General features: G+C 38.2%; 1 protein-coding gene across 1 annotated transcript; it reads right to left on the reverse strand.

The window, feature by feature from the left end:
* Positions 1 to 862: 862 nt before the first annotated feature.
* Positions 863 to 3,716, reverse strand: LOC143906803 (uncharacterized). The gene is made up of 2 exons (XM_077423055.1): positions 1,722 to 3,716; positions 863 to 1,327 (listed from the first exon to the last, which is right to left on the reverse strand). The coding sequence occupies exons 1-2, from the start codon at positions 3,708 to 3,710 to the stop codon at positions 863 to 865; spliced, it is 2,454 nt and encodes an 817-aa protein (XP_077279181.1). The 5' UTR covers positions 3,711 to 3,716.
* Between the last annotated feature and the right edge of the window lie 7,569 nt (positions 3,717 to 11,285).

The raw sequence follows: 11,285 nt of genomic DNA on the forward strand, positions 1-11,285 counted from the left end.
ATACCCGAAAAAGACCGGAATCTCCCGCGCGAGATTCCCGCCTTTTTCTTACGCGTCTTAAGGGGGGAGGTATTCTAGAAGCTTCTAGAACATTCTAGAAGCGTAGTTTCGGGCCCATCTGGCCCCCAGCCCTTCAACGGACTCCGATAAGATAATCTAAACATTTACACTAACCCCGGCCGTTTCCTCGGAATTCCGAGCCTAGCGTGCGTCGTCTAAGCCTTCAAGACTTTTAACGTGCGTCGTCGGAAATATAAAATTTCCGTACGTAACACCTTCCCCCTTAAGTCATACGTGGTACGTTATGTTGCCACGTATGAATATAAAATAGTATAATGTACTTATGCTACGCTTTGGATTAATTTCGCTCGCATTAATATTTCGCGCTTATTTCTATTGTCTTATTTTACGGTAGACGGTAGTAGAAGTTTGAATTTGTGTATGACAATGCAATAATAATGTATAAGAAAACGTATATAAGGCAACTAATGTTGTTCGTTTATGTTGTATAACGCGTCGCCGTTCATTAGGTATCGGTCCGAGGCTTATTTTATATTATATATATTTTTTAAAGAAGGGTAATTGTGCGCTTATAATTCAGAAGAAGTGTGGTGGATTCGTGTATAAATACCATATATTTAACCGAACAATAATACAAAAGAAGTAATATAAAAAAAAATTACATATATGTGTGGACTAAAAAAATAATTTATAAGAAAAGAAAAAGGAAAATTATGTATATATATATGTATATGGAGTATATAAAAGTACAGCCTAAACACACAAAAAAAATAAGTAAAAAAAAATTATTACTAATTAAGTCCACTTTATCATTTTTTTTTTTTTTTTTTTTTTTTACTTTTTACTCGCGCTGGATGGGAGCACCATGTCCCCGACCAGCCATCCTCATTTGTATAATAATTTCAGCCATGATTCTGGCTCGCCCCCCTGGTACAGCTGGGGGATTGGCGAAGGGTCGCTCTCGATTCGCCAGTTCTTGCAAAAATCTGGCACGTCCTATTGCGGCTGGGGGGACATCGGGAACGTTGATTGGGAAGGGTCCCCCTCGACCTCCCTGTGGAAATTCTTGAGGAGGTCCTTCGAGCTCCTCGAGCAAGGCTTGGTTGAGACGGCCCGGTCGTCGAAGAAGGGCCCTTTGGAGCCTGGACCGTCCTCTCATGAGGTTTCCTATTAACTCGTGTGACAGTTCGTCAAGTCCCGGCGCCCCCACGTGTCGCGCTCGAGGTGGCACGGCTAATATTTGTGGCTGCTTTTCGCCACATATAATTTCAAGATCCGGCAACCTCGACTGGTTGGGCATTTTAATCTAAATAACGAGCACATGATACTAACAATTCTATAATCGAACTTATTCTAGTGTATATGTGTGTATAATATAGTTGTTTACCTGGATTTATATAAGTAACGAACAATTATACGGCTTGTGCGCTCTTCGAGAGTCAAGATCGTACTGGCCAACGCATGAGTTTTCGGATTTTACATTTATTCTTAACTTATGTTATTACTTCAGATTTCTCGAGAGGGAACAAAACGTGAAAGGGACAAACAAAAAAAAATTTTTATAGCTGTGGATACGTATTGTGAGCTCCGTTGCGGATACTAGATTTCGTTGCATTTTCCACATTGCCTTGCACAGCAATATGATATGAAGGAGATCGTAAAAGTTGAGTATGTGCGTGTGTGTGTTCGTGTTCGTGTACATGTGCGACATGTGCGTGCTCGGTGTCCGCTGCAGTGTTTTCTTGTTCGACCGGGAGCGGGGGTGCTCCTGCCTCTCTTCCCTGTTTTTTGTCATCCTTCGATGTCCCTCGCGCCAGATGTAGTAGTAAATTGGTCACCGAGTCCCACAGTGCTCCGACTAGATGTATTGACCATCCGTATATAGTGTGTAGTGCGTAACCGTGTATGATTGTGTCAATTATCAGCTTTGCCGTCCTTGCGAAGAAGTACATTCCGATTAATCCTGCGGTTGCATTGCCAAAAATTAAGAACGCTCCCCAGATTTTCCTCCAGGCGTTCTCTGTGATTTTCTGCAAGGAGTCCTCATCTAAGAGGTAAGAGAGTGATATTCCTTGCGTTATAATCGGTTCCCCTTTTACGCCTCGTGCTACGGTATTCAGTATTCCGACCTTTTCGGCGGGAAACATTATGTGATCCCTCAGTTTTTCGAGGTCCTGATTGGTGTAAATGCCGCTCGCAGCCAGGGATCCTGGATCGCTGTAATGCCAGGTAGGCTTGGTCATCGGTTCCATTATCATGGGCGCTTTGCTGTATTCTACGTTCGGTGTAATGCGGTACCATCCGTCGTTTAGCTGGTACATTGTAGGAAGTATCCTGCTGCACGAGATTTGCATTCCTGTTCTAAAGAGTATGTGCGTTCGGGGCGTCAAGAAATATGTTTCGTTTCCCTTCGATACAGGCAATTGTTGGTAACATTCTCTGGTTTGGCGTATTTTTACTTCCACTGGGGTGCATTTCGTTATGTGCACTACTTCTCCAGAAATCACGGCCATGTATCCTGGGCCTTTCATGATTTGGTACGCGAAGTCGTCGGGAGCATGCATCGCAAGGCTAAGCGCGTTTTTCATCACCTGCCGTTCCAAATTGCAGCGTTGTTTTAATACGTCTGTGTATAAGCGATTCATTTGTGTGCGAATGTGTCGTTCTACATAAACAAATTTTGAATTTACGTAGGCAAAAATATCTATGTTTTCAATAGCTAACGGTCTTTTACGTGCAAAAGAATCTCCTTTATTTGTTTCTAAAATTACAAGTTTTGGGTGTTCTGTTTTAATTAGGGTGTATCCGCAAAGAACCTCTTCGCCGATTCGCGTAAGTGCGAATGTGACATCTTGTGTCGACAAGGAATATAATATTTGTAGTTTATCATTTGTTTCGCTAACCATTTTCTTTGCCTTTCCTTCATACAGTACGTCATAATGACTGAATTTGCAATAATCATTAGGTATAGTTTCCCAATAAGTATATCTTCCTTCAATATCTATACAATTACCGTCTACATATTGACAAACGGTTCCCGTTCTTAAATGGATTTGATTCGTTTCAATACTAATTACTGCTTGATGAGTACTTAAGCTAACTGTTACTATTCCTTGTACAACCACATTTTGCCACGTACCATAAGGATCTGAATATTCTACTCCTGAACATTTTCCATCTGTCGATGCAGACCCCGCAAAAGTGATGGGTCGCGATGTCGTCTGATTTACTTTTAATCCGTAGATTACCTTATTTACGCTTAGGCTTAGTATGCCCGTTCTGTGCATATTTTTACATTGATCTAACGTTGTGTCGACTATATATTCTGCATGCGCATTACTTACAGTTGCTACATGAGAATGCATTCCGCAATAGTGAATCGTTCGTGAAATAGAAACTTTACATTGAATTACATTGGTTGAATCGTATTTTGACAATTGCAATAACTGAATACTTATCCCTTCTACATGCGGTTCCATTAGTGGTATATTGCATTCTCCTATATCTAATAGTGATACGGTCGTTATATTAGAGTTCGTTGTTCCACAATCATATCCGAGTATTCCGAAGGTTTCTCGTACGGAGAGAATTCCGATGACAGTTAGGCAGATTAGTGCCCGCATCTGTTTTAAATACAATATAAAAGATATCATTAGTAAATCTGAGATTGAAAATGTTTCGCGGTACATGTTCAATCTCTTATTGTTTCGTTTTACGAATTTTGTTAGCATGAACGATTCTTAGTTTTCCTTTGACAAAAATTTTGACATTACCGTTAGGTAAAATGTCCGTTATAATATGTGGCCCTGAATATTGATCGCCTAATTTTCCTTTCTTTGGCTCACTTAAAAGAAAAACTTGATCATTTACTTGAAATGCTTGAGGATTTATTTTTCTATCATAATAATATTTAGACTTTATTTTTGATGCGATTAGACATTCCCGAGCTAATTCTTGTAATTCGTGAATATTTGTCATTAATTGATATAAATAATCATCGTATGTTTTTCCTTTTGTTTCGTCTGTTATTTCGCTGGATGGTTGTCTGGCTAATTTTCCAAATACCAACTCGTATGGAGTATATCCAGTTGATTCGTGAGTGCTTGTATTATATGAAAAAGCTGCGAATTCTAATAATTCGTCCCATTCTGTAAATTTATTTACATATTGTTTCAAATATTCGACTAATACTAGATGCGATCGTTCTAAAGCTCCATTAGCTTGTGGATAAAAAGCTGTAGTTCTATATTGTTTAATTTTAAATTGTTTAGCAAATCTTTTCATTAAATTACTCATAAAATTCGTTCCTTGATCGGTTAATATTATTTTAGGTGCTCCAAATGTGCAAATAAAATATTTTAATAATGCATCAGCAACTTGAATAGCGGTTATTGATCTCAAAGGGATGGCAAGGGAAAATTTTGTAAGGTGGTCTTGAATTGTCAAAATATAGGAGTTTCCTTTTGTGGTTTCAGGTAATGGTCCTACTATATCCATTGATATTTTTTCAAAGGAAGAAAAAGGTGTGTCGGTGATTAGCATAGGCTGTTTTGTTTTTACTCTAACCAATTTCTTAGTCTGACATTGTAGGCATTGATTAATATAATTTCGAATATCGGTTTTAATATTATTCCAATAAAAATTTTGTCTGACTCGATTGTAAGTTTTAGTTACTCCTTTATGTCCACCGATTTTTGATGAATGAGCTTCTTCTATAATATCTTTACGTTTTTCAATTTCCGGAATTGTTACTAATCCATGACAAATTATTAATTTAGTTGAAGTTCCAATAATTGATTCCCGAATGTGACTTAAGACTTCTTCCCACTGAATATCACCAAATTCTTTAGTTTTTGCTATATTTATTATTTCAATCGATTTCTCTTTTATTATTTCCCGTAACTTAATTGCAAATCTCTGTAGTGATTCTCTAGTCATTTTTTCTTTAATATTCTCTTTACATATTAAGATCAAATGAATTCTATTTCCCCTTTTAACAATTTCGATGTTTCCTACTTTACTTTCTTTAATTTTTGGTATCAAATTTTGTTTTTGAAGTTGTTTTGATCCTTCGTCACAAGGTTTACCGTCTGCGGTTAAAAAATATAAATAATTTTCTTTTCGCATAAAAATTTGATCGCGACTATTTATTATACTATGTTTCTGTCCACGTGTTATTATTTGTCTTTCAATTTCGGGTGTCGGGTCATCCGTGTCTAATTCATTGTAAGTTGCGTCAACGTCTTTGTCGCTATTGTCTCCTTCTTCGTCTTCGTTTTCTTCTCCGGAGTCGTCATTGTCAGTAATCTGGTCATTGTTTTCGTTGTCCTCGGCTATTAAGATTGAATCTTCACAATTTTCTTCATGCAGAGTTTCGTTTTGATTAATTTCATCGTCTTCATAGTCTTCTGCCAAATTATTTATTATTTGTAAAAGATTAGGTGGTATACTTATTGGTGAGGTGGATAAATCTTCGTCAATGTGACTGTCGCTGCTTTCCAATAATAGTGGCTCTATTTCATCTTCATCTTCTCCTTCAGATAATGTATTTTCATTGTCATCTTCAGTTTCAGATAATTCTGGTAAAGTGTTAGCATCATTATTATCATTCATTCGATTCATCGGTTCGTTATGTATTTCTGCGTGAACTACATGCTCGTAAAATGGTAATTCCTCCAGTTCTTTCTTAGTAAATGGTACGCTTTCTCCTTCTGAAGTTTCCATATGGCGCGTTCGCATCCCCGCAGCCATTGGCTCTGGCTCTTCTCTCATTGTTCCTCTTCTTGGTGAAGCAGGTATAGGTTTCGGTTTAGCGTTTCTCTGTCTCGCTTCATCGTCCTCCGGACATTCTTCGATTTCGTCGTACGAGGGATGTATTGGATATATACTTGTCGTAGGATTTCTTGACAAAGCATCAGCATTAGCATTAATTTTTCCTGGTTTGTAAATTATTTCGTAATCGTATTCGGCTAATTTAATTCTCCATCTCGCTAAACGTGATGTGGGGTCTTTCAATTTATGAAGCCAAGTTAATGGTTTATGATCGGTTATTAATTTAAATTTTTTACCGTAAAGATATGGTCTAAAATGTTGTACAGCGTACACTATCGCTAATAATTCCTTTTCTATCGTTGAATAATTTTTCTCGGCATCGTTTAATACTCGAGAGGCATAACTTATCGGTTGATCTTTCCCTACCTGTCCTTGACTTAAAATCGCGCCAATTGCAGTCCCAGATGCGTCAGTCGTTAAAAGAAAAGGCTTAGTAAAATCGGGGTATTGTAATATCGGTTCCTGACAAAGCGCGTTTCTCAACACATTAAAACTTTCTTGTTCTTTATTTCCCCAGTTAAAATCAATGTCCTTTTTCAACAAATTAGTTAGTGGTTTAGCTATTTTTGAGAATCCTTGTATAAATCTACGATAATATCCAGCTAATCCGAGAAATTGTTTTACATTTTTCGCGTTTTTAGGTGTCGGAAAATTTTGAACTGCCTCTATTTTTTTAGGATCTGGTCGAACTCCATTTTCTCCTATTATGTGCCCTAAATAGTTAACTTCTTTCCTTAAAAATTCGCATTTCTCTGGTTGTAATTTTAGATTTGCTGCACGCAATCGCGCAGTTATTTTTTCAAATTTAATTGCGTGTTCTGTAAGAGAGCTTGCATATAATACTATATCGTCTAGATATACAAAAATTTCATTTCCCTGTATTCCGATTAATATTCTATCCATTAGTCTTTGGAAAGTTGCAGGTGCATTCTTTAGACCGAAAGGCATGCGATCCCACTCGTAATGTCCGTATGGTGTCGAAAAGGCCGTTTTATGACTATCGTCGGGGTGCATTTGTATCTGGTGGAAACCCGAAGCCAGGTCAAAGATCGAAAAGTATTTTGCACCGCCTAGCTGATCTAATATTTCCGTTATATTCGGAAGCGGGTACGCATCACCTATTGTTTTATCATTTAGGTCACGAAAATCGGAAAATCTAATACCATTCTCCATTGTTTATTTCCTTTCGAGTCTGGTTTTTTAGGAACTATCCACACAGGCGTATTGTATGGGGATTTTGATGGTTTAATTATATTTTGATCAAGCAATTCATTAACTTGCCTATTTATCTCCTCCTTATGGATTACTGGGAATCTATATTGTCGTGTGTGAATTGGTATTTCGTCCACCGTCGGAATTCGGTGTTTTAAAACATTCGTATGATCGAGTTTTTCTCCCGGTAAATGAAAAATATCCGCATTTTTTTCTATTAGTTTCACGACATGCAATCGTTCTTCAGCATTCAAATGCGTTAATCTTAGCAATTGCATTATTTTATCTTTCCTATCATTCTGTTTCATATACAAACATGATCTCGAACTTGATTTTCTAGATTTTTTGGATTTAGGAAATGAATTAGGATTAGAATTAGAATTAGAATTGGAATTTGAATTAGAATTGGAATTAGAATTTGAATTCGAATTTGATTTAAAATTTGAATTAGAGTTAGAATTGGAGTTAGAATTCGAATTCGAGTTTGAGTTAGAATTTGAATTTGAATTGAAATTAGAATTTGAATTCGAATTTGATTTAGAATTTGAATTAGAGTTAGAATTGGAGTTAGAATTCGAATTCGAGTTTGAGTTAGAATTTGAATTTGAATTGGAATTCGAGTTAGAATTAGGATTTAGATTAGGATTCAAATCTGAATTACGATTTTCATCCGTCTCAAACTCATATATTTTAATTGTAGGAATAAACACTTTTTCCTCTTCATCGTTAGTAATTATTACTTGCAGATATGCTTTCGCATCTTGTGCTTTAACTAAGGCGTTTCCTAAGTAAACACCTTTCGTTACGCTTAACCGCGGTACATATCCTTCTTTCAACTCTGGATTTGAGATATTAACACGCATGTACGAAATTGCTCTCGCAGGAATAGTGAAGATTTCTTCTTTTTCTTCAAAAAGTATACTAACGTTATTCCATTCTAATTGATTTTGCTCATAATTAACTTTTGCTCGAAATTGCTTAAAGAAATCCGAACCCAAAATCCCATTTTGCGGAATTGGAAAATCGTTTTCGACTATATGAAAATTGACTGGACATCCTAAGATATCTACCTGTGCCAGCCCTAAGGTGGTCACATGGTGCGTCGTTATTCCACTAAGTCTTAAGATTTCCTTTTTATCCACTATGGTATCGGGAGTAACGGAATTCCTTTTAATAATATTCGGCCCTGATCCACTGTCTACTAAAAATTTTAAATTTTCTGTAAAATTTGGGCCTGTTAATTTTACTGACGGAACGTCTTCTATTTGAGTTATGTTTATTGCTCGATAACCGACTCTGGTTCCCCTGCTACTATTCGAGTGGGGCGTGTCTGCGTGTTTCCCGGGGCTGCCCCTGTCCTCGCGGGAATTCGCTCGTTTCCCTGAGGTTGTGAGTTCTGGCGGAGACTGTTATTATATGCGCGTCTACGACACTCTTCTAATGTATGACCGGGTTTCTTGCAATATCTACACGTTACCGTTGCATTTTGATTGTTGAAACCTTGATTATTAAAAGTTTGACTGTTTAAATTTTGGTTGCTAAAATTTCGGTTGTTAGAATTTTGATTGAAATTTTGGTTGTTAAAATTTTGATTGTTGAAATTTTGATTATTCGGATTCTGGTTGTTAAAATTTTGATTATTTGGATTCTGGTTATTAAAATTTTGATTATTCGGATTCTGGGCACCCGAGAACGATAGCTGTCTACGGTTATTATTATAGTTATTGTTGCTGTTAACATTATTTCGCGAATAACCGGATCCATTTTGATTTTCGTTATTTCCTCGGAGTTTATTGACCTGCCAGCATTTATCTGCTGTGTGCCCTTTTTTATGACAGTACTGACAAACGACGGTCTCGGCTTCTACACGGCACGTCGGGGCCTTCTTTTCGGCGGGCGCGCTTTCCACGAGCATAATACGTCTTATCATGTTTATTGTTTCTAACTCTTTTTCGGCTTCTATCGCGCGGCTCTCGATTTCCTCGAACGTACCTTCTTTTGATATTACAATTTCTTTATTTAATCCGCGTAAGAAACTCATTTTTAAATGTTTCTCGATTGAATTTTGGAATTCGGGGCTTAGTAATCCTGTTTCTCTTTTCTGAGCATCGAGTATACGCTTTCCTAATTCTCGGACGCGATTCGCATATGTAACTACTTTTTCATCTTTCTTTTGGCATAAGTAAGCTAACCGTCCTTGGGCTTCATAAACTGTTTCTTTAGGACCGTATTTTGTTCTTAAGAATTCTACCAATTCTTGCATGCTGTTAAATGTTTTCCCGAGAATAGATCTATGCGCATCACCTTTTAATTTATTACGTACTGCGCGAACCAGGTTTATTTCTTGTGACGGTACAACCATGCTGAGTGCTTCCTCGCAACCCTCGACAAAATATACGAACGGAATATTTCCTCCATCGTAACTCGGCACGGCCTCTAAGGCATCTTTAATTGAAAAATGCAAATAGTTACCTATTGTTCCTTCGTTAATTACCATTCCTGGATTTTGTGGTCGACTAGGTGTGGTCGATTGATTTGCTATTGTCTGCTGTAATTGTTGGACCAATTGTTTGTTATGGGCCATGGACTTCTGCAGCTCGTTGATTTCCTCATTTATGCCTGCATTTCCTCCCTCTGCTTGATCTTTATGTGGCGTGCGCGTCGTCATGATTTTTCTTTTTATTTTTTTTTTCACACAACTTTTTAGTATCCCACCGCTGTCACCAAATTTATGTCACGTTCTGACTGTTATAGTTTGTCCGTTTTTTGGTCAATGCATTTAAGCAATTTACCAGGGATTTGGACAAGTCGTGTGAAGAATATTATTATTATTTTTATTATTCGGGACCGAAAAGATATCTGAGTTTATACGTACGGTAACGAGGATCAGCTTTATTTATTTGGTTATAATTAGAATAATCAACGTCAAAATTGACAGGAATAGGTTTAAAGGGGGGTGCGTTTTCTAATTGTTGCAATTGTTGGAGGAAGGGGAGAGGATCTTGATTAGAAATGACTGCTTGCTTAATCTGGAATCTGATTTGTTTAATACGAACGCGCCTACCTCCTTTCTTCGTCATTCAGCCGCGTTCACGAAAATGAATTTTAAGCTCGCCACACTCTTCGGCAGCGCTCAAAACCAATCCGCCACACCCTCTGCTCGCCACACTCTTCGTCAGCGCTCAGATCGTCAGCGTAGAGGTCAAATTCACTTTCGGGAATTTGTCAAGATTATTGTCTGTTTCTGGGAACCAACTCCGTAATCGCCACGCTTTCGGCAGCGAAAGTACTGGATCGCCACACTCTTCGTCAGCGCCCCGGCACAGATCGCCACGCTTTGTCAGCGGAAACTGCGAGTCGGAATCCCAGAAGTGTCAGTGATTATTACGACCTCCAAGAATCAACCCCGTAATCGCCACGCTTTCGGCAGCGAAAGCACTGGATCGCCACACTCTTCGTCAGCGCCCCAGCACAGATCGCCACACTTTGTCAGCGACAACTGCGAGTCGAGTCTTGGAAGTGATCGATTTGTTGATTACGAAATGAGATTCCAGATTTTTACACTTGTTTCTTTTTAACTTATCTTACCTTTATTCTATATAAATCTCGATACAACTTATGCGTGAAGCGCGGTCTTATGAGGTATGATAGTGTATTAGGGACTAAGTCCCAGAATTGAGCGCGAATGCTCGAACTTAGCGTATAGCGGAACGTAGGAAATCGAATAGGGTTAGGAGAGAGTCTAAAAATTACGTCTAGTCAAGACCGAAGTTAAAACTTATCTGCTTTCCGCGGCGTTTTTCCGCCCTATTTATACCCGAAAAATACCGAAATCTCCCGCGCGAGATTCCCGCCTTTTTCTTACGCGTCTTAAGGGGGGAGGTATTCTAGAAGCTTCTAGAACATTCTAGAAGCGTAGTTTCGGGCCCATCTGGCCCCCAGCCCTTCAACGGACTCCGATAAGATAATCTAAACATTTACACTAACCCCGGCCGTTTCCTCGGAATTCCGAGCCTAGCGTGCGTCGTCTAAGCCTTCAAGACTTTTAACGTGCGTCGTCGGAAATATAAAGTTTCCGTACGTAACAGTATCTTGGCAAGGAAATATGCTCTAGCGTTAGCAATGTATGTAGATTTGACAGACAATGTATCTTGGCAAGGAAACATTGCTCTTGCATTAGCAGTGTATATACATTTGAAAGATAATGTATCTTATTGGCA

Source organism: Temnothorax americanus, unplaced genomic scaffold (genome assembly GCF_048541705.1).
Source record: "Temnothorax americanus isolate GAGA-0224 unplaced genomic scaffold, ASM4854170v1 Scaffold76, whole genome shotgun sequence".
In the NCBI taxonomy this organism is placed as follows: Eukaryota; Metazoa; Arthropoda; class Insecta; order Hymenoptera; family Formicidae; genus Temnothorax; species Temnothorax americanus.